The following is a 22,645-nucleotide window of genomic DNA, read 5'->3' on the forward strand; positions in this document are numbered from 1 at the left end:
TATTAATTCAACACTTGCAATCACCTCACTAAAACGAATGTGTTAAATGTAGCATTCTGGTGTAAGATGGCTGCCATTCCTCGCCTAGCTGTGTTCCCAAAACACTTGGATGAAATGCTTTTCAGCACAATGCAAGAAGCAAATCTGATCACAACAGTCTATCTCACACTCGGAACTAAAAGCTCTGGCATTTATAAAGGAATAGAGGCAATGGTTGTATATTTAGGTTAACTTTATTTGGATGAGGTGTTGGGCCTTGTGGACTTGCACACCAAGTTTTACAACAGGATCACATTGGGGGTTGTGGTGCAATGGGAATCGTCCCCCTCTAATGAGGTAACAACAACCCCGTGATATGAGGTTCAGCGGTGGGACGGGCCTCCACAACACAGACTCACACACTCTGGGAAATCTACAACCACCTTCGATGACTGCACAGCCTGACAGCATGCAATGGCTCTGAGTGCTGCGATGAAACAGAAAATATTTACAACCTCATCCAATCACACGGAATGCGTCACACAGTTCACTTCCAAACCATGTGTAAATGTACCTATATTATCTGTTAAGTATTCAAGTGACAGCTCATTAGTGAGCCGACGCCCTCGCTGGTCGACGGCCACGCTTGATGACACTTTGGTTCTTTACAGTGATAAATCTGGAATCTTCCAATACTGAAAATAACATAACAAATCATCACAAACATGTACACAAAAAAACATTTTTTTTTCCCCATCTGCACGAGAAAACATCGACACGGCCTGAGAGGCACCGAATAAATAGGATGATGGGCGACGCGGGCGACGGGGCCGGAGGAGCCCGTCACTCAAACAGCAGGTCCTCGTCCGTCTCCTCCGTCAGCATGTTGGCCGGCTCGGCGATGGGGCCCAGCTTGGCCAGGCGCTCCGCGATCTCCCGTTCTGTCCTCTCTCTCAGCTGCTTCTTCTTCTCTTGGATCTTCTTCAGCCTGCGGGAGGGGAGGGGCGGGGGGGGAGAGACGTTTCAAGTGGCAGGAACCAAAATTTAGACCAAAAACAAATGCAGCTAAAAGGTGAAATACCACAGAATTGACATCTCACCTGTAGAACTCCTCTCGTTCTCTCTCATCCAGCTCTGTGATGATGTAGGTGAGGGTGCGCTCAATCCGAGGGATGATCACTGCAAAGCGGGAGAAACGGGAATTCAACTACAATATCACTGTTGTGGCTCTTCTTCTCCTAAGTTCTTTGAGCGAAAGGCAACAATTTGATGTGTAAACAAACGCAAAGTGAGCTCACCATGCTCGATGGCGTTCACACGGCGGTTGGTAATCTTTATGGCTTCATCCAGAGTGACAAAGGAAGTCTGTCGACACAAAGTGAGCCTCAGGTTATAATATCTCTCAGTAGAGTGTTTTCACAGTTTACAAATGTTTGATATGTTTTCCTACAGAGATACATGAATGCACGAATCAACCTCGGCATATTTGCAGCAGCGCCCCCTACCTGTAAGGAGGCCAACTCCACTAGCAGCTCAACCGCTTTGGCATAGTTCCTCTTCAACCTGGAGAGCTGCTCTCCTCCCCTAGCCAGACCAGTGAGCTCATAACCTGACAGACACACACACACACACACACACACACACACACACACACACACACACACAGCGAGCAGCTCAGCGAGGAACGGAACCTCATTCACTATTCACTGGTTACATTAACAGGTGGTGTGTATTCATAGGAAACAGCCGAGGGAGAAATGACTTACTGTCCCCGCCTTCTTGGTAGTGCTCAAACACAGGTAGAGTGACACCTAAAAGAAAAAAGAAAAAGAGACATAAGAACTCAAACACTCAGTTATTCTAAAAGTGAGAGGACGACATCTTTGAAGCTGACCTGCCACGTTGTCCTTCTTGGCTCGGACCTTCACCTGGGCCTTGTTGACATTCTGGATTACAGTGGTGCTGCGGAAATAATAATTACAGGTGTGAATTACAGAGACCAAACAAAACAAGGCATCCAGTGGTACGATTCGGGTTCTCTTACCTGAAGTCCCCGGCAGCAAATTTGGCCTCAGCCAAAGAGAAGGCCGCCTCTCTCATCACCTCTCCCATCAGGGTCTTCGTCTGGAGGGGGGGGGGGGGGGGGGGGGGTCAGAGATAAGAAGACAAAGTCCACCTTTAGTATATCATTCTGGCTGATGAGAGAAACACAGTGCAAGTCAATCATCCGTCAGCTTCAACCCACCTCGATAATCTTGCGGAGGATCTGGCGGAAGCGCATGGACAGGGCATCGGCCTTCTTCTTGAGCAGGTTGCGGCCGGTCTGCGCCCCTTTCAGCCGGGCCTTCATGATGGTCTGAGCCCTGAAACCCCCAACACACAACACATAGGCTTCAACACAGCTGTCATGATTGGATCAATATAACATGATTAGGCCTGGTAGACACATAACTAATTTATCAGCAGACTAAATTACAAGACAAATGTCAGAGTGTCAGTATTTGTTATAAATCATCCCAGTCTATACAGAAGTAGCTGCAGACGTGCATCACATTGCTGTGACAGCTCACACTTGGATCATGTTGGAAGACATCACATGACAGGAGGACTCTTCCTCTTTAGTGGTCTAGGAATCTGGTACCGTTACAGATTAGGATTCGCCTTGATCCACCATGCAAAGCAAGACTGTGCTGCCTTCATATGAGGTTAATTAAACACCCAAGCTTCTGCAGATGTGAACCACAGCTGACTCTGAAAAGCTAACATGCAATACATTAAGATAGTATAGTTATTAGTTGGCTAACGTTGCCTTGCAAGCTGCACCAGGTTAGCAACTAGCAAAAAAGCTGCTTACATTCTGGAGGGGAATACGTCGATCCTGTCTTTTCCTGACATCTTGTCCTTTGGTCGAGGATAGCGGTCTAGTCTTCAGTTCCCTTTTCTCCAATAGATATCGAGACGCTGGCTTTTATCCCAACTAGTGACTCTGTATTTGTTACAGAAGACAGTTGTTATTCTACATGGAGGATTGGAAGCATATATCGAGCTGATGGTCGTGATCTGGTGCGAGTCCGTCTCTGTAGTGATCAGCTGGTCTCTGGTCATGTGACTCTCGCTTTCCCCACCTAGTGAACGCGCTTTACGCATGCGCGTGTCAAACGCGTCTGATCTCTTCCGGGTCGAAAAATTAACACACCGATGAATGTGAGCTAGCGGGCCTAATTTTTTTTTTTAAAACGCCAAAGGAAAATATCGGACATTTGAACATTTCCAATACAGAACATTCCAGTGTATCGTTCTGTAACCATATGACACAGGTGAGACGCTTACATGGGGTCTTATCGGTAAAGCAGCTGTTTGCCGGGGAGTGGTTAACAGATTAGGCTACTAGCTAGCCGCTAGCCACGGCAGTGCATGTGCCGCATGTGATGTGGGAACCAGCCCTGCAAACGGTCTGGGTTACCAGCTAACTAGCTAACGGTAGCCGAAGTAGCGTTTTTTTGTTCTTAACAGCAATTATAGTCTCGTGTTATCTATTGTGAAACCGGTAAAATTCGCTGTCAATGCATTTCAGTGTGGCTAGGCTTTTCGGCGTCCTTCTATTCGTCAATTTTCGTTACTGGCTCTTAATAGCAAGGGGGCTTTAATTCATCTGCATTGCATCATATCACTGGCATAACTATTAAATAACAATGTCTATCCATTGCCAATGCCTACACTGCCAGCTCACCTAATACTGCTTGACCCCTCTGCTGTTATTTTGGGGACATTTTCCAGGCTAAGCTGAGTCATTCGACCTCTTTAACACTCTCACCCCGTCACTTGCAACCTGGGTTCTAACCGGTGCCAAAGTTGTCTGGTTCACGTTTATTTGACCCACGTCTCTCTGTCTGTGTTCGCAGCGATGCCGGGGCTCAGCTGTCGATTTTACCAGCACCGGTTCCCAGAGGTGGAGGATGTGGTGATGGTGAACGTGCGGTCCATCGCTGAGATGGGCGCCTACGTCAGCCTGTTGGAGTACAATAACATCGAGGGCATGATCCTCCTGAGCGAGCTGTCACGTCGACGTATCCGCTCCATCAACAAGCTCATCCGCATAGGCCGCAACGAGTGTGTGGTGGTCATCCGAGTAGACAAAGAGAAGGGTAAGCCCGGGCAGCCATGCACTGACCACCAGGGAGGAGAGTCAGTGGGGTCGGGGACTAGGCCTGCCTGTATGGTGGCACACAGGACAGGGAAACCTTTTTTGGTTGCAGCTAGATTCACTGACTGAATAAGCCCTCCAAATGTTAGTTGGTTACTTGCCAAAGTGGCTGATACATACTAGCGCAGCCAAAACTTATCAGTATTTTGTGGCTGGTGTTAACATCCCACCCTAGTAGCATGTTACTTCAGTACTACTGCAGAATCATGATACCAGACCCTTGCAATTCCTGATACCGAAGATTCTGCATAGCCATCCTGAGTCAACGTTTTATTCTTTTGATTGTAGCATTACTGTATGAAAAAGGCATCCCAGTGTTCAAACTCACAACAATATAATGACAACATAAACTAGTAAAAGAGGTGGTCAGCTTGTCATTATGTGCTATTAAATTGTTCCATTACTTGGTCTGATATGTTCACATGGATACAAGGTGAAAGTTGAAATATTGTCACAAACCTGCTGGCACATCAACATTGAGATTCTGCCCTGTGACGATAATTTTGTCCTAAAATAGTATGATAATAACAGTCTATGTAGTCGGCTTTGGAAAAATCTCACTGTATGTCTTTAATACTTCCATCTTTCTCTCCAGGATACATTGATTTATCAAAAAGAAGAGTTTCACCAGAGGAGGCCATCAAGTGTGAAGATAAATTCACCAAATCTAAAACTGTAAGTCACATTGTGCCAAAGGATTAGTGCATTTTTAGTGTGTGTTTTTCATGGGAAAGCTTCTGAACTCCTTGTGATGGAAGTGACTGCTGCCTCGTTTATTAAACTTTAATAAATCATTCCTTTAATCACACCACACATTTCAATTGTGGATCAACAATGGTCTGAGCAGTGGGGAGTTTTTTGTCAGTCTAACCTTTGCATTAGTGGACGCTCTGAGCTGATGTGTGTGTGTGTGTGGCGTTGTGGTTGCAGGTGTACAGCATCCTCCGGCACGTGGCCGAGGTGCTGGAGTACAGTAAGGATGAGCAGCTAGAGAGCCTGTTCCAGCGCACCGCCTGGGTCTTCGATGAGAAATACAAGCGACCAGGATATGGAGCCTACGATGTCTTCAAACAGGCTGTATCGTAAGTGCTCGTTTCTGACAGTGCACACTTATGTGAGGTTAAGGGGAAAAAACACTCAAAACTCAAAAGAAATTTGCCAAGGGTTTAATTCCAAGTTACTTGAAATTCATCTTTCAATAGTTCAAATTTATACATGATTCAGTCCTTAAAAACATTAAGATTTGGTAGGTAAAGCTGTTATTAATTGGTGAATATCTTATTTGGGAATGAAACCGTCCCTGATGCTCTCCGATGGAATTCAGCTCTTTTCTGAGATCATTTTTCCTTTTCTCCCCCACAGAGATCCCGCCATCCTCGACGGGTTGGACCTGACGGAGGAAGAGAGGAACGTGCTGATCGACAACATCAACAGGCGACTCACTCCACAGGCCGTCAAAATCAGAGCAGGTACTAGAATATACCATAACTATAGATTTCACATAAACATATTAACATTATTCATTCTTATTGCATCATGATGGCATGTCAGTTGGACTGTAAATATGAAGTAACACGTTCAAGATGTAACCTACGATTACAATTCCCGCTTGTCTTTTGCCCGTCCCGCCTGTAGACATTGAAGTGGCGTGCTACGGGTATGAGGGGATCGACGCCGTGAAGGAGGCTCTGAGGGCCGGGCTCAACTGCTCCACAGAGGCCATGCCTATCAAGGTGAGATTCTCCCATCAACCCCCATCAGCTAAATGCCTGAAATGCAGTTTAAATGTCAGTGTTGTAGTCAAGTCACCAAACCTCGAGTCCAAGTCCGAGTCACTAAGGTCATGTCCGAGTAATCAGTTTAGTTCAAATAATCTATGCAAGAACAAATTTAAAAGAACGCATACAAATTTACATCTGTCACATTAAAAGTTAGTTTATTAGTTAAAATGGTAATAAGTTGTGGATTTTAGTAATTTCATTTGTTTTTCAATTTGTGTTCCGAAATGAAAAAAATGAACAAGCAAATTTGAAAATTATCACATAAAGCTATTGTATTTTAAAAATGTGTGTACTATATCTTTTTGTAATTACTTAAATTATAGATTTTTCCATGTAGATTCAGTTTTTTCCATTATTCATCCACCTTTATCACTTGACCAGGGACACTCTCACTCCAAGGTCACCGATATGCTACATCATCCTATCAGTTTCACAGCCCATGTCTACATGTAGGCCTATATTGTTACCCAACCAGACAATCAGGTACAAAATGAGGGTGATGCTGAAAAGACATGTAACCATGTAGAGTCGGACACGAGCGCTACAACACGGGTAAATGTGTCAAAGGCCAGTGTGTAGAGTCGGCATGTAACCCCTGTGGTGCTGTGCCTGGTAGATCAACCTGATCGCCCCCCCACGCTATGTGATGACCACGACCACTCTGGAGCGCACAGAGGGCCTGTCCGTGCTCAACCAGGCCATGGCTGCTATCAAGGAGAGGATTGAGGAGAAGAGGGGCGTCTTCAACATCCAGATGGAGGTGAGCAAATGCAAGAGTGAAAGCCTCACCCATCCCTTTATGTGCAACATCATTTTTGTTTTTTTCCAATCGCAATTTATCATTTCTTGGGGCTAGATGTTTTCTTAAGTCACTTATATATTGATTAATTCATGATTTATACATCATTTTTGGTGAGCTAGCTGTAGCTTGTAAAACCACGAATGCGCAATGGGACTGTACAGAATTTGTACTTGTTTTGTCATCATGTGCAAATAACATAAAGTGTAAACTGTGCCCCGCAGCCCAAGGTGGTGACGGACACGGATGAGACAGAGCTCGCCCGGCAGCTGGAGAGGCTAGAGAGGGAGAACGCCGAGGTGGACGGAGACGACGACGCCGAGGAGATGGAGGCCAAGGCGGAGGACTAAGCCGGTCCTCGGAGGGAAGAGGCTGGTGGGGAAAAACACCGGAAGAGAAAGGTGGACAGACCTGGTCGCAGTCACACAGTTCAACAGATGTTAACTTTCACATTGCAAACATTAACTGAAGTTAATAGTTCATTGGCAAACGTCCCAGTCTGTTTATTAAAAAGGTTTGTGTCAGAAGACGGTAACACACAATGCTATCCTCTTACCCAGACACGGACAAAAGGAAAGTTAAATTGCAAATCCTACATCAATGTAGTTTCTATTTTTAAGTACACCGATTTGAATAAATGATACTCTAAAAAAAGATAAGCTGTTTACAAGCAGTGGCCTTCACTTATCTCTTGCTTAAGAGCCCAGTGTCTTCAGTATCCATGGCGCTTCACCTCTGGCTGGTCACTGGATGTGGTTCATAAAGGGGAAACGTATAGGCTCGTCTGTCTCAACACCGGTCATTGGTGACTTTTTGTGCTGTTCCTCTTCCAGTTAAAGGGTTTTTACTGGCAGCATTTTGCTCTTGTTTAGCTCACATGACATCAATAAAGTTCTGGAAGTTTTGATCTCAATGTGTTTGTCAGTGTGTGGAGTTTGCTTGAATGGACCTCTGATTTGGATAAGCATAAATAGTAAGGGATTCTGTCCCTTTATGGTGTTTGAAATTTTTATGGTGTCAAATGCTTAAAGCCATTCCTTTAAAGATTGTTTTGTTAGTCCTGTTAATCACCAGTCATGCCCACCTTAGGACAGTTGGGAATGTCTTGGAAGGGTGTGATTAGTGATCAATAGGATGGGCATTTTTTGCAATTACTGAAAACAGCCCAACGCAATGTATTACCAGCTGAAACATTTTACATGCAGCTGAACCCATGTAGCAACTGTAATAACTACCATATAATGTGTAACTTGTCAGAATTTAATATGTGCCACTAAATTGGTTGACATTGTAGTAAAATATTTTAATTAATTCCATTACATTAACCAGTGATTATCACTTCATGAGGAATGTAGCACATTCCTAATTGATGATGTAATAATGGATTGGCTAATTAAATTAAATGACTACTTTGTTTTAGTTAATACATTAGTCATTATTACATCAATCAAAAAAAAAAACACCCCTTATGAAGTAATAATCAGTGGTTAATGTAATGTGTTGTTACATTAACAGGTTTAATTACATTTTCAACCCATTTAGAGACATTTTTACATGATCAGGCAGTTGTTACATTGTCAGATGCTTCAACACTGCTGCAATGTCTTAACAGCACACAGTGATTCTTCATAAAAGAAAACACTTGCATGTGGTGTGGAAATTAAATGGCGGTTCACAAACGGGTATAAAAATCAACTTTATTCAAAACAAATGTCCACCAATACAAAAACAAATGGAGAGCATTTTCACAATTGTAAATCATTATTAGCGCAGTTACATTTTCCTGTAGTGGTAATGACGTGTGCTTTTATAGCTGCAGGGATATCACCAACCATTATATTTTGTGGTTCTTGTTCAGTAGACACATTTTAAATGACAACTAGGTGCTTTCTGAGATGGTCTGAGAAGGAGAACGTGCCAGCATGTTTATCAGGAATGTGATAAGGAACACAAAAGCGGGAAAACCTATTATCTCGATTGAAATAAATTGGAGTTCAATTGGTGTCCAAAAACCTGAATAAAATAACCCTGGGAAAAAACATATCACATCCTAGTTTATGGTTATGCATACTCCAATTCTGTGTCGACTAAACCAATCCACACTCAGCACCTGCAAGCCGGATTTCAAACCTCCAAGGTTTTTCAAAGACTAGCTTATCGACTTCATTCAAAGAGGTTTTAAAGTATTTAGTGCATGTAGAACAACACACTCCACCTGAAAAGGTCATGAAACTGGTGAAATGTTGAGCTGATTACTTAGAGCAATTCTTCAGTCTGTCAAAAGACTTTTTCCCAAAATGGTTGTTGGGTCACCGTTGGCATGAATACAAATAAAAGTAGAGGCCGAAGTTAAATGGCTCTCAGCAGCTGATATTAAAACGGTTGAAGAGACTTAATTTGACACCATAATGGTCCTGGATGTCTGTCAGCAGTGGTTTTCTTGTCAGGATTACCTCATCACAATCAAATAGTGATATATACACACACACGAGCACACAATACAGTTAGCACCTGCAAACAGAGGCAAGTACAGTCCGAGTCTGTAGAGAAAACGACAGACATGAGCTGAACAACTGGTGCAAATGTGAGAACGAGCAGAATCTTCAGTTACAGTCTGCATGGGTGTGGAAAGATCATTTTGTCTGGGGTCACATAATTACACTATCCTATTATAAAAAAAAAAAAAGGTTGATCTTCATTCAGTGCTTGCTTTGCTTATTTCACCAGTCCAATCTTCTTGGCCTCAGTTTCGTAAATGAGCAGCCTCCACATCTTCACTATGAACACTTCGGCTTCTTCATCAAGAACCTGGGCAGGGACAAAGGGCAGCTTTAATCAGTGGTACATGATAAAGACCTACATTAGATCAGGGACAAGTCAACATGTCAGTTCTTACATATTCCACTTCGATGGACACTATAATATGGCTTTTACAATCAGAATTCTAAAACCCACAACATTTATCAGGACAAAAACAGAATAGACAGTGTTTCAGTCCAAGAAATAACTGTCTGCTGTCAACATAAATGGTGCAAAAGGCAGCCAATAGTGTGAGGGCTTGACCAATCCTCTGGTTCACACTCAACCCAGCACCTAGACTGCTCTTTGTTACTCACCATAGCAACATCATCCAAGATACCCTGAGCCGTACCGTGAGCCATCACCTGGGGGAAGAAAACAGAAAAAACGTCAGTGGCATTTCAGATTTCACTTCCCCTGCAAGGTAAGACTATAATCCAATGTACAATCTTCACATGATCAATACCTTAGAGCAGACAAAGTCCACTAATGTCGGCTCTTCCTCTCCGATGTACTCAATGATCTTTTTATTGATCCAGGGGCGGACACGGCGTTCCATTAGTGTCTATGGGACAGAGATAAAAGAAAAGACATACAGGGTTCTGTTTTAGAAGAATCACATGACCATTTCTGAATGACAAGCAGGGAAAATCTAGATGGGAAAAGTGAATGAGTAACTCTCCTTTTCTCTCCTGCAACAAATACTGTAAAACTGCACTTGAGCAAAGCACTGAAACTCCTGCAACTACTCCCCCAGGCCAATTTTGTAAAAGATGATGTGTTCTTTGTCAACAAGGGTTAAAAAAGACAAAAGCCCTGTGAAATGCAGCAGAATATAAACACATTTTCATTTCGTTCCTCCTCACCGTGTCGACCATGGACCAGTCCAGCGGGTAGGAGAACAGCTCGGGCTTGGCCGTGGGGATCTTCTCGATCAGGCTCTTGATGTGTTTGCGTTTCTCCTCGGTGTTGGCGCCCTTGATGGCGGCCAGCCCGGCGCCGTCCACCCCCAGGCTCTTGTCGTCGTCGTAGTCCAGGGGCACCAGCTTCCTCTTGCGGGGCAGCTCGTCCGCCTCCTCGTCGTCGAACTTGTTGAAGACGCTGTCGACCGCCAGCTTCTTCCGCTTGGCCGCGTTGGGTTGGCTGGGGCTGCCTGTGGCACCTAGAGGGACAAAGGAATGACAAGGAGCTTTATGAACGGCACATCTGTCCCCGTTCTCTGTGCTGCGTACGTATAGGTGGAGAGAGCAATGGAAATAGCGAGAAAACGTGAGTGTGGAAAGAGATGTTAAAATTACAAAAAAGCTGTTGAAGAGGGCGTTGTATTTCACACGCTACTGATGACAGATCTGCAAAGATGCAAGCTGTGGCTGCATTACATTATGTATTGCTATTGAGGAGAAATTGGTGTCTCTGCCTCTTCTATGATGGATTTCTCCTTGTATGATTGTTGAATGTCGGAGCAAAACAGTGACTCTAGAAAGAAGCTCTTTCTCTTCGAATCGGTGGGACTGACACCAAAAACCAGATGTTTACTGTTGATGTTTTAGATAGATGAACATTTTTTCTGCTATTAAATTCCATTGTGGCTGTGGTGGAAATATCTTGACATGATGTCACATCTATGTTTGGACAGTTATCCCCGGGAATAAGAAAAATACACCAAACAGCAAAATGGGCCCAGACATTGCCAATAGCTAAACTCATTGTTCTATGGAGATTTTATCATAAGAAAAACATTCAATCTAAGAATTATGACTCCACTTTGTTTTAGAGCGAAAACTGGCAACATCATGTTATTTTAACTTAACACATTTTCTCTAGCAGTGGTGGGACTGCTCTTGCTAAGGAACCACTGACTGGTAACTGAAATCACAACAGTTGTCCTGAGTGCTCTAGGCATGTCCATGTAGTGAAAACACTCTCCTGTTACTGACTCACCCAGTTTGAGGCTGAGGCCGATCTTGGGCCGGTGTTCCTCCTGCGGCAGCGCCTCTGGAGGGGAGTTCTCGTGGGGGATGATGATGCCGCAGGGCGACTCGTCCCCGGGCGTGTTGGGGGACGCGCCGCCGCTGGCCGACGACACGGAGGGCGCCGCCGTGATGGGCCGCATCGTGGGCTTCAGGCTGGGTTTCGCGTCGGGGTTATCTTCATCGTTGTCATAATCCTCCTGCTCGCCCTCCTCCACCTCGTCGTCCGAGGGGGCGGGGCGCGAGCGGGCCTCCGCTCTCTCTCTGTCCCGGTCCCCTCGGCGGTCCCGGTGGTCCCGGGAGCCCCTGTGGCGCTCCCGCTCCTCCTCGGGCTCCGGCTCTTGGATGACGGGAGGCTGTCTCAGACGCTCCTCCTCCTCTTCCATCTGGACCAATGAGAGGCAGATGTGCGGAGGATTAACACCCAATCACACAATCTTACAGAGAAGAAGGCCAACAGACGAGGGAAGACGAACACCACAGACGTACAGAGATGCAGGGGCACTCAGATGATAAAGTGACCTTCACAAAAGACAATAGAAGGCATGCTCACTCACCACAGACGGATACTGGCAAACACACACACACTGAAACACACACGCATACCCTGCGTAGCTCTGCGTCAGGGTCTGGATGTCCCTCGTCTAGCAGCCTCTGCCTAATCTCCTCCAGCTCCTCCTTCTCTCTCTTCCTGTCACGCTCGTCCACCTCCATCTCCTTCTCTCGGTCTCTCAGACGCTTCTGCAGCGCACTGCCCCTAGGGGTCACACCAAAAATAACAGCCTTCAGAACAATGGCCATAGCTGCAATATTGCATCTGCTACAAAAAAAAAATCAGATCTGGGTCAAATGGTACTTGCCAGTACTTTGTACTGGTGTTTTTACATACAGAGGTGCCAGATGGCATGGGTTTGCCACACAGGACAATAAAATAAGTGCCAGAAAGTTTAGACATTGAATGTCTGTTATACTCTGAAATTGATAACATTCCTGACACCATCTGAATTGCCTAGATGCAGTAAACCCCACCCATCTGGTATTCCAAGCTGGTCAAAACAAATGCTGACAATTGGATGCAAATCCTATTTGCATACTAGCTAAGCATGTATTCTGATAGAGAATATATTTGACCTTATTAATGAGTGTACTGCAGCAAATATATTGCTGGTGTTCACCTGTAGTACTTGGGGTCATCTCTGTCATCGTCATAGTCTTCAAGAAACTCCTTCAGCCGCTTGCCTTCTTTAGCCTGGAGGACCATAAAGATAAAACCCCACACTGAATTTCCCTCCAAGTCCACGATAATCAATCTCCATTTCTGTTCACAAAAGCTTATTGTCTGATTTGTGAAATTTACCTGCCCATTCATATGAATACATTACACAGTGTGAAAGCTCCTCCTTGACAAAACAATGACATATGCACATTTGATGGTGCTCTCTAATGGAGAACACTGGAGGCTTGTAAGCTTCTAATCAAATGAATCAAGTCATGCAGGCCAATTTGCATATTGGTTTATGGAGAGATGCACCATCTACTTGTGGTTGGTGTAGTTATGCACTGCCCAGTACTGGAGGGAAGCACTTTTCATTTCTCATAGCCATGCAGCTACAAGTAAGCTTACTATATTCTATCCACCTAAACAAAATATCCTACTTGAACGAAAATTCTTTATTCTGTACATTTATGAGATACAAAGAACTGTTTGCCCACCCTTTTACCCGAGAGTAAATGCTTTCAGGCAAAGCTTGAATAATTTTATCTTACCAGTACCACCAAGTTCAAGCTGAAACTTGAAGCTGAAACAGATTTTTGCAGTAGAATGAACACTGATGAATGGACGCTGCAATCTGATTTGAAGATCAGACCGGTTGGTACGCTGGCTTGATAAATGAGGAGAGATAAAGTAGGACACCTCTATGAACATCAGTGGGTTTTCCACCTCCTCTCACCATTTCTCGCCGGCGCTCATCTTCCCTCTCAGCCTCCTTGGTGTAATCCCGCGCCTTCTTCCTCTCCCTGAGCTCCCAGTTTTTCAGACGCTGTAGTCGGGAAAATGTCAGGTCAGCCACAGCCAAATGCAAATGATATCCCATCATACCAAGCAAAGAGATCGATTCACGTGATGTTATTTAAATAGAAATGTTCCTTCATTAATGAGATCTTGGGACTTGATATTTCAGGATTTTAAGATTTTTTTGGCCATATAACTCCCATTATTTTTTAATTTCCCCCCTCTTTTTGTGTTCCTGTTCACATTCTTGGATCCTTTTTCTTTTTTTTTTTACATTTAGTAATTTAGGAACCAGGAGCTTTGCCCCTACAGCTAGCAGGGGGGCGCTCTCCCTCCCTCCTTTCCTACCTCCTGATAGGCTGCCTCCTTGTCTCTGAGCTTCCTCTCCAGTTTCCTGCGTTCGTACGCCTCCTCTTCATCCTCCTGGTCCCGCTTCTTGTCTTTTTCTCGGTCTCGACTCTTCTCCCTGCACAAACAGTAAAGAAGACATTATTCTTTGATCAGAATCAGAATCAATAAATGTGCAATTATTTGTCTTGGGGACATTGGGGCACGACCTGTCCATTTTGCCCACTCTTACTTTAGACAAGTGGTTCAAAGTGGGGTCTCTGGAGTTAAACAGTTCAATACTAAATCAACAAAAACAAAAATCTTTGCCATATAGGGGTTTCTGGGACAAAATCGTATATCAAATGGGTTTCCTTGGCCTAATATGTCTGTTTGGAAGTCTGTGACATGAAAATGTTTGAGAGCTCCTGTTTGAGACCAGACACTGAGGAGTTTTTCCTTTACCTGGATCGGCTGCGGTCGCTGCTCTTGTCGCGGCTTCTCTCCCTCTCCCAGTCTCTGTCCCGCTCGCGCTCCTTGGTCCTGCGGTCCCGCTCTTTGTCCCGGTCTCTCTCCCGCTCTCGCTCCCTTTCCCTCTCCCGTTCCCGCTCGCGCTCCTTCTCCCTCTCGCGGTCTCGGCGCTCTCTCTCCCGCTCGCGCTCTTTTTCCCGCTCCCTCCTCTCCCGCTCGAACTCCAGCCGCTCCTTCTCCCTCTTGTCCTTCTCCTCCTCCAGTTTCTGCGGAGCAAAACACAGAGAGGTTCAGCCGATGGCGCACAGGTCAGGAGCAAAGTGAGTCTTGGCAGACAAATTTCTAATGTGCACAGATCAAGTGGTTTCCAGACTCCGAGGACAAGCTAAGTCTTTTAATATGGTAACATGCTCTATTCTTCCTACTCCGTGCAAAGCCTGTTAGGGAAGCTGGAATCCTAAAACTCAGTTAAGATCAAAAAGCTCTCCCTCACACGGAGAGACAGCTTTATCATGGATCTAAAACAATATGCTGAAGTGATACTTGCAGTAGGATAACCGAGTTTAGCTAGAGAGTCACTGGAAACCACTTTAACAGTCACAAACATCTGTCAGACATGTTCAACTTGAGGCATTCATAATGAGAAAAAGGCGCTGCAAAAGACAATGCTTTTTCTCTCCTTAAGAGTCCTCCTCTCAGTACAAGGAAAACAAAAACAGAAAAAAAGGCGTCAGTCTTTTGTTAAACTAGTTATTTGTGACTTACAGGTGTTGAACTATGGATTCAGCCCTTCGCTGCCCCTACAAGCCTTTTAAGTTAGGCCTGGGAGGAAAGCAGGTCACACAGTATACAAGGGAAAAACGTTATGGGATTCTCTCTTGCTTAAGCATCATCATCATCATCATCATCATCAACAACAGCAACCTTTACTTCAATGCGTACAGTGGCATTTGGTATAGTGCTAAAACAAGAAAGCCATGACATAATGAACATCAGTTACATTTCTGCACAGATAAATGAAATTGTAGAAGCGGTCTTACCCCTGCAGTAGTCTTCAGCAGTTCTTCACGACTCATTACCCAGACACACACACACGCACCACAACTCTCCCTTCATGGGCACTACACACAAGGCTTTGGGTGTCATTTTAAAAGATTTATAGTTACAAACCAGCATCTGACACTGAACACAAGTACCGAGTTAAATAAAATAAAACACTGAGCCCAGAGGACTATATTTACATTACATTTAGGGCACTTTAGCTGAAGCTCTTATCTAGAGCGATGTACAATAAGTGCAACAGTAGAATAAGCTTAAATGCATGTCAACCCCCTAATACAAATGCAGAACTTTAATACACTCATATACAGGTACAGGCAGTCAACAGGCAACACAGACCATAACCTGAAAGCCTTGGGTCTAATGCAGCTCAAGAAAACGGAAAATGACATGAGAAAGAGTGAGGAGCGATGTTAGAGATAGAAAGAGCAGAAGTCATTTAAAAATCATTGTAGCAGCCGGGGTGAGGGGATCTGTCAAATTTTGTTACTAATGTGTCTCGGGTCAAAAAGCCATCTTTCTAGATGATTCAAGTGTACAATTTCTCGTCTATGTCCCTTTTTCTTTTACTTACCTCTCCACAGCATCTAGCAGGGCTTAGTTGTCCGATCGTTCCGTTCTGAGCAGTAAATACGTTTTTGCTGTTCTGTTCTGGCAGTCTATCAAGCAGTCACAACTGCCGACTAGACAAATTCATCATTTTCTGTACTTTCTGTACTGTGCTATTTTTTAATAGCAGTTGTTTTAACCGCACACCAGAAGACTACCATTTAGGCAGTGAATGGGGACAGGAAAAAGACATTACTGGTACTGACATCGTAAAAAAATATTTTTTGTTCGATTAAATCATTATCAATTATCTTCTCATTATTGCTCATGTAAAACTGCTCTTTCAGTTTTTGATTCATTCCTTGAACCGGTTGCAGGCCTTGGTTTCTACAGATATCAGCTCATGTCTTAGATTAAGTGCGTAAACATGTGTCAGACCACTGTTTCACCCCATGTATAACAGATGCATGAGTCTTTCCTGTCTAGCTTATTGAAAGGAACGATGGAGGAAACAAATGAGGCAGAGATAGAGCAAGACACTGATAGAGAGCGAGAGATAGAAGAGAGGGGGAGAGAGAATCCACCACGACACATACAGAGAGCACGTACCTCGCCAGTCTTCAGATCAGTGTGCTGCTGTGGAGAGGGCGCCCCCCCACACTAGCATGATATAGGCTACAGCCAAAGTCACTGCAGTGGTTATTGACAAAGAGTCTCAGCGCGTTAACATGAACACCAGTAAGACAGACCATCATTTACAGAGGACTCGCACAGGTTCACTGACCCTCCAGCTTTACGGGGGGGCACCGCCAATGCTGTCACCAAATGAAAATCACAAGGTTGGGAGGAACCTCTGTAGTGTCAAATGGTTGGCTGAATAAAGAGAGAGCACCATACGCCCTGGCCAACATATACCGAGGTGCCTGTGCAGTTGCCCCTATACAAGTCCTCAAGAGGGGGGCGCCCAGTATATGTATATAGTAAATGAAAGCTGATACTTACATCCTATCCTCGCAACTTTTTCCAAAGCTCTGAGATTCATCTTGCTTTAGTCACCATATGATCACTATCATAATGGTGGGGTTTAATGAATAGATTAGCTTTTAAGTAACTTTACATCGTCTCCATGCATTTTTGTGTGATGAATGAAGAATGGATCTATAATGGTCACACCTAGATAGTTTCACTACGGTGGTCACACGTGTCAAATCAGGGCTGAGAAAGGTGACAAAAACACTAGCTATCAGCCTATTTGTAGTGCTGGAACATTGAACATGAAACATTTCAAATAATGTGGGGCGAATTAAGATGTTTGGTGGTGAAAATTTGAAGGATTTCCAATTCGTCCAAGGTTACCAATTTGTGGCGCAGTATGCATTTTTAGTGGGATCAAGAAAAGCTTGGTATATGTGTCAACTACCGCTAAATGTGCAAAACTATAGGAGTGAACTATGTGAGCAGCTGCTGTCCAAAACCTGTAATGTCAACTACAAGATCAAAGGAGCCACTGTACCTTGTGGGTGTCACGAAATTTACTAATCTCTCTGGATATCAGGTCTCTCTTGTCCTCCTCCATGTCAATGGCGTTGATGTCCTCCTATGGAAAAAGGAACACCGACAAAACTCAAAATCAATTCTGCTTTTAAAATGACACAAAACTCACTGACGCGTTTGAAGTGCCAAGGGAAGAATGGCACAAGTCAGAGAACAGCAACCAAAGGTTGGCATACCTCTTCTTTTTTCTCCTTCTTTCTCTTGCGCCGATGGGAGTCATCATCCTGTGAGGGCGCATTGAGCTCGGAGGCGTGTTCCCGCATCAACCCATCGATAGCACCTTTGACAATCTGATCCTTCTTCTTCGTCTCCTCGTCCAGCACCTCTTCCTCATCCTCTCCTCCATCCTGGGCCTGAGCTACTTTCTGCAGGAGGGAAAAAAGAATACAAGCCTAGTTTTGAGAGCAACTCGATGAGTCTCACTGCAAATTCTTCCAAATATCTCTTATGAGGTGAATTTTAGGCATCTCTGCTTTATTAGTATACAGTGGACAGAGACAGGAAAGATAGGAGAGAGACTGGGGGGTGACATGTGACAAAGGACATGAGTCAGATTCAAACTGAAAATGTCATGAGTACATGGTTTACACCTTAGCGCATTGGTCCACCAGCACACCCCGATCTCCAAAAAATTCTTAGGGCAACAAATACAAGCACACAGTTTTGTCAATCTCAAAACCAGTTATCGTCTCCTTCCAACCCCCGACAACAGCTTCTTACCCCATTAGTCGTCTTCTTCTTGGCCTTCCACTCATCCAGCTGGGCTTTGGTCTTGGCATCCACCTTCACCAGTAGATTCTTGTCTCCAATCTGCAGGTCATGAAGCAGCCGCAGGGCTCGCAGCGTGGAGTCTGGCTCCTTATACTCACAGAACCCAAAGGCTGCAATAGAGATCAACATGGAAATGGATATGGGGACAGGTTAATTCAGAGTAACGATTGGGTTGGATGGAGTAATAAGGAATAAGTAATTTTTTAAATTTTTGGCAGAGGCTGGTTCTTCTCCTCTTCCAGACACTTTGGCAGGTAACAAGCCATTGTCTGGGGGTTCTTTTCTATTGTAAAAATCATTTTTGGCTGGTAAAATAGTGAAAACAGCTGGTGAATTTGAAATTGATCAGCCACTGTGGCTGGTGGATGCAAGAGTTTCCTGGCCTGATGGTGATCAATGTGTGTATTTTGTGTTACCTTGAAGCTTGCCAGAGGCTCCTTGGACTCTCTTCCAGCTCAGGACAATACCACATTTCTAAAAGATGAGTACAAGAGAAAACAGTTCATGACTCAAGCAAACATGTTTACTTTAACATTACTATTCTGTTACACAATAGCGCAATTTCCATGGCCAATGTCTGTCAAGATCAATTTTCAAATGTTACATTTTCAGTTAAAATAGCTTTGGATGTTATTGTTTTGGATAGCTTCTAATGTAATACGGATATTGTAATTAGAGTTAGTATTGCGGTAAAGGTAACTAAACTATTACCAAACAAGGTTGATGTTAATGATAATTTGACTGCTTGAGAAAAAGGATTATGAAAACAAATCTGTCATTTCATAAAACCTTTAGATGCATATAATTTACCATAACTGTTCCAGGCCCAGAAAACAGAATATTCAAATTACATAACTTTTCCAAGTTTCCATGAGTGCAGGCACCCTGTGTGAGGTGTTGCACATATCTGTGCTATCTTTACGAATTTTCCTCTGCCCCTTACCGCCAGAAGTTGTCTGATCAGCATATCTGAGGCCTTCTCTGATATGTTCCCCACAAACACCGTGGTGGTAGGGCCGCTGTTCTCGTCGTTCTCTTTGGCTCGCATATGAAGGATCTCCTTCCTGGGCATTGCAGGCTTACTGACAACTGGCATAGAAGTCTGCAGCAGGACTGTAGGGGTGGGAGTCATGATGCCCATGTGGACTGGGATCATTGGGGTTCCTGCAACAGCCAAACGGGACGTACATCAACCAGTGAACTTACTTATACAGGCAAAGTCAACAGAGCATGCATGTTGTTTTTCAGCACCGCCCTGCACACAGTCACACTGGGAGCTGCCCAGTACGACCAGTCTTCTACTGATGGCCACTGAGCAGCTCCACTGGAGCAGTAAGGGGTTAATTGCCTTGCTCAACAGTACCTTGACAGTAGTTGTTGAGGGAGAGGAGAGCATTTGTCATTCACTTTCCCCACCGGTCTGAGTATTTGAACAAGCAACCTTGCAGTCACAAGTCCGCTTCTCTAACCTAAAGGCTACCACAGCGTTGTTCCATTCTGCACACTAGGGTGAATAAACTAAACCAACTGAATTTGTGTGTGATTTGTGTGTGCTTACCTGAGGGGAAGCCAGCAAACTGATGAGGGGGCATCCCTGGAGGGGGCAACAGTGGCCGGTTTAGATGAGGGGGGAAGGACATCTTGGGTGTGTATCGGACCGACCTGATGAAGGAACAATGAGACCCATTAGCAGTCTATGCATGTCCACGTAGAGGTGAAAGTCACAATTCGTTTGGGTTCTCGATACAATATTACTACCATATCAGACAAAGTTGAAACAGATGCAAAGTCGTCTTTGATTGATACTAAAACTGAAGTGTTGGCTACTTCTCCTTTAGCTAAAGGGCGTGGATAAAAAAAATAATCCTGTACTTTGGCATGGAACTCTGGTATTGATTTGTGACTTCTGCTATTCAGATGTAACGCTAACAAAAGGTAGCTTTAACGTTGTAGTGTATCATCAGGCTCCATCTGATATCACGTTTACCACCGTTATTCAACTGTTATACCTTAGTACATGCCTGGTACTCGTTCGCTAGTTCAATAACCCCAAATTAACGTTAGCAAAGAACAAGTAAGCCACAGCAGCCAGCTACTCATGGTGGCTAACGCTAACTTATTTTCACCGGTGGGCTACCGTACCCGGTACAGCTAGCTACATTAAGCTAAGCTAACATTAACGTTAATGTTACCGACCAAGCAAACCTCACATTAGCGTGCTAACTAGGTATTCGGAACAAATAACTAATTCGTCTTTATATACATACCCCGAATCAGGTGGTGTATAAAATGATAAAAGACAGCTATCAGCCGGTTATCGTTTCTGAAACGCTTTCTACAAAATTTAGATTAGCAAGCGGGCTAGTCACGGGCCTTCAAAAACATTGACGCAGACGTTACGTACCGGACCTGACGGGTCAACTGCAGTGCATTGACGTTAGAGGTTCGCTTGTTTTGGATCTCGGATGTACCCGCTGAAACGGAGGTATCTGGAAATATATTATATATATATATATTATATATATTATAATACTTCCATGGAGAAAACCAATGTATAAGTATAGGTCGCAAACACCCTAACTTAAACGAACTACTACTACTAGTAGTACTTCTATTACTACTACTACTGCTAATAATAATAATAACGCGTGTCTATACGCATAATATATTTAGGTTTTAGCTAAGTTATATATTGTAATATTAAGTTGTTATTATTATAGCCTATTAAAGTGATATTTTTATCATTAAGTACTATATCATAAATGACCTCCATTTTATCCGAGATACAATACATTCTTCTTCGTCTTCTTCTTAGTATTATTATTATTGTTGTTGTTGTTGTTGTTGTTGTTGTTGTTGCCCCCATCCCAGAGTTAGAAAAAATAAAATCATTTATTTATAATAGCCTATTCATTACATTTCAATTGCAATATAGTAAATGAGATTACCAGTACGTTTTGTCGTTCTGTATGCCCAGTTGGTCAGTCATGATGTTATCCAAGACTGTAAACAAATACTTAAAACTTTGTTGTCTCAGCAAGTGGTGTTGCTAAAAGATTAGATGTGCTGTCTGTATGACTGTAGTAGAAAAATGCTTATAGGCTACTTGTTATATTATTTGCCAAGATGCATAATAACCAATACTAATTAAGATTGCTTTCACGTGCTGGTTGTATCTCCCTGCCTTGGTCTGATTATTTCTGGTCGTGAAATATGCTTTTCCATCATTACATTTGTGGAAATAGTGAAACACTAATTTGTGCCTACTATTCAAAATGAACTATTATGAAAACAGTCTTTCACACTGACAGAACTATTTGTTTGTTGTCTGTAACACATTTAGTTTTAAAATGTAATGTTTACTGTTCTATGTAGCCCTATATCCCCTAAAGGTGGGCATTATAATTCTAAAATATCTAGAAGATTATTTTCATGGCACTCATCAGCAGGCTGAAGTGTTTACCAAGTGTTTATCAGTCCTCATCACATATAACATTATGTGTATTCGTATTATAATGCTAAAATGTTTGTTTATGTTGGTTTGAAGTTGCCATGGTATTTTTGTTGTAGGTACTAGTTTTTTGTTTGACAGCTGTGCCGCGAGGCCTGCATTTGACAAGTCCGTGACGTCACTTTTAGGCGGGTTTTTCATGGAAAGTGCTGGAAGAAACGAAGCGCACCCAGCTGGCTGAAAATATTCCTCCATCAGATTAAAAAGACCCGCACTATCTACTAATTCGCCATAAATTAAACATGGTTCTTTCAATTTTAATCTTCAGAATGCTCCTTTATTTCCAAAGTCTATGTTTATCCAACGTTACAACAAATATCTAGTGTGGCTATAATGAGCTTTGAATTATCAAATATGTTACACAGAATTCACCAAAATTTGTTAGTCATTGCATTTCCAATGCATTACATTCATGCCTTAGCATGAATAGATTCAAAGATTTAACAGCAGTGAATATGTGATTGTTAAAACCATCATTAATGTCATCTGTTATTATACGGTAGAGTTGTAAGGGGAGGCAAATCAACTACTTGGGTAATTGCAGTGCGCGAAACAGACATATGTATTTTAATAAATTGTGCATTGTAAAATATCAAAATAAAACGATATTTTCCTGCAGTGATGCAGATATTTCTGTCCTCACAGTATCCGACTGCAGCCATGGAGCCCAGTCTGTTACTAAAAACTTGGCCTCTGAGTAAAACATTCTTGTTGTGCAAACTGCCACAAGGTGGCAGCACAGCTATGAAGATAGTTTAGGTTAGAGAGGGGTCCGTCTTGACCTATGGTCTTCACAGGTTTGACATTGTTATTGAGTTAATTTTATTTTTAGATTATTTCCAAGATATAAACCAGCC

General features: G+C 43.4%; 3 protein-coding genes across 3 annotated transcripts; 1 reads left to right on the forward strand and 2 right to left on the reverse strand.

Moving 5' to 3' along the window:
- Positions 1 to 214: 214 nt before the first annotated feature.
- atp6v1d (ATPase H+ transporting V1 subunit D) lies at positions 215 to 3,057 on the reverse strand. Its single transcript, XM_071919069.2, has 9 exons — positions 2,834 to 3,057; positions 2,225 to 2,342; positions 2,024 to 2,103; positions 1,874 to 1,941; positions 1,746 to 1,790; positions 1,485 to 1,588; positions 1,278 to 1,344; positions 1,080 to 1,158; positions 215 to 967 (listed from the first exon to the last, which is right to left on the reverse strand). Exons 1-9 carry the CDS (start codon positions 2,872 to 2,874, stop codon positions 823 to 825), a joined length of 747 nt encoding a protein of 248 aa, XP_071775170.1. The 5' UTR covers positions 2,875 to 3,057; the 3' UTR covers positions 215 to 822.
- Positions 3,058 to 3,146: 89 nt separating this feature from the next.
- eif2s1b (eukaryotic translation initiation factor 2, subunit 1 alpha b) lies at positions 3,147 to 7,676 on the forward strand. Its single transcript, XM_071919068.2, has 8 exons — positions 3,147 to 3,296; positions 3,882 to 4,124; positions 4,779 to 4,858; positions 5,114 to 5,265; positions 5,546 to 5,652; positions 5,819 to 5,916; positions 6,581 to 6,724; positions 6,988 to 7,676. The coding sequence occupies exons 2-8, from the start codon at positions 3,884 to 3,886 to the stop codon at positions 7,111 to 7,113; spliced, it is 948 nt and encodes a 315-aa protein (XP_071775169.1). The 5' UTR covers positions 3,147 to 3,296; positions 3,882 to 3,883; the 3' UTR covers positions 7,114 to 7,676.
- Positions 7,677 to 8,446: 770 nt separating this feature from the next.
- On the reverse strand, positions 8,447 to 20,659 carry rbm25b (RNA binding motif protein 25b). Its single transcript, XM_071919075.2, has 17 exons — positions 20,545 to 20,659; positions 19,836 to 19,939; positions 19,221 to 19,441; positions 18,694 to 18,751; positions 18,227 to 18,387; positions 17,683 to 17,871; positions 17,466 to 17,549; positions 14,339 to 14,610; positions 13,895 to 14,012; positions 13,485 to 13,574; positions 12,708 to 12,781; positions 12,139 to 12,289; positions 11,504 to 11,918; positions 10,429 to 10,724; positions 10,029 to 10,127; positions 9,880 to 9,927; positions 8,447 to 9,571 (listed from the first exon to the last, which is right to left on the reverse strand). The coding sequence occupies exons 2-17, from the start codon at positions 19,915 to 19,917 to the stop codon at positions 9,479 to 9,481; spliced, it is 2,451 nt and encodes an 816-aa protein (XP_071775176.1). The 5' UTR covers positions 19,918 to 19,939; positions 20,545 to 20,659; the 3' UTR covers positions 8,447 to 9,478.
- Positions 20,660 to 22,645: the final 1,986 nt, after the last annotated feature.

This window comes from Centroberyx gerrardi, chromosome 18 (assembly GCF_048128805.1).
Source record: "Centroberyx gerrardi isolate f3 chromosome 18, fCenGer3.hap1.cur.20231027, whole genome shotgun sequence".
NCBI classification, from domain to species: domain Eukaryota; kingdom Metazoa; phylum Chordata; class Actinopteri; order Beryciformes; family Berycidae; genus Centroberyx; species Centroberyx gerrardi.

Bases quoted from the DNA above. Each gene is read 5' to 3' on its own strand.
- atp6v1d (XM_071919069.2), bottom strand. From the start codon at position 2,874: ATGTCAGGAAAAGACAGGATCGACGTATTCCCCTCCAGAAT. The intron at 1,589-1,745 runs GTAAGTCATTTC...TGTGTCTGTCAG, and splicing joins CTACCAAGAAGGCGGGGACA to GTTATGAGCTCACTGGTCTG. The intron at 1,345-1,484 runs GTAGGGGGCGCT...TTGTGTCGACAG, and splicing joins TGGAGTTGGCCTCCTTACAG to ACTTCCTTTGTCACTCTGGA.
- eif2s1b (XM_071919068.2), top strand. From the start codon at position 3,884: ATGCCGGGGCTCAGCTGTCGATTTTACCAGCACCGGTTCCCAGAGGTG. The intron at 4,125-4,778 runs GTAAGCCCGGGC...CTTTCTCTCCAG, and splicing joins CCGAGTAGACAAAGAGAAGG to GATACATTGATTTATCAAAA. The intron at 4,859-5,113 runs GTAAGTCACATT...TTGTGGTTGCAG, and splicing joins AATTCACCAAATCTAAAACT to GTGTACAGCATCCTCCGGCA.
- rbm25b (XM_071919075.2), bottom strand. From the start codon at position 19,917: ATGTCCTTCCCCCCTCATCTAAACCGGCCACTGTTGCCCCCTCCAGGG. The intron at 17,872-18,226 runs GTAAGAAGCTGT...TCCCTCCTGCAG, and splicing joins AGAAGAAGACGACTAATGGG to AAAGTAGCTCAGGCCCAGGA. The intron at 9,928-10,028 runs GTATTGATCATG...TTCTTCCCCCAG, and splicing joins TGGACTTTGTCTGCTCTAAG to GTGATGGCTCACGGTACGGC.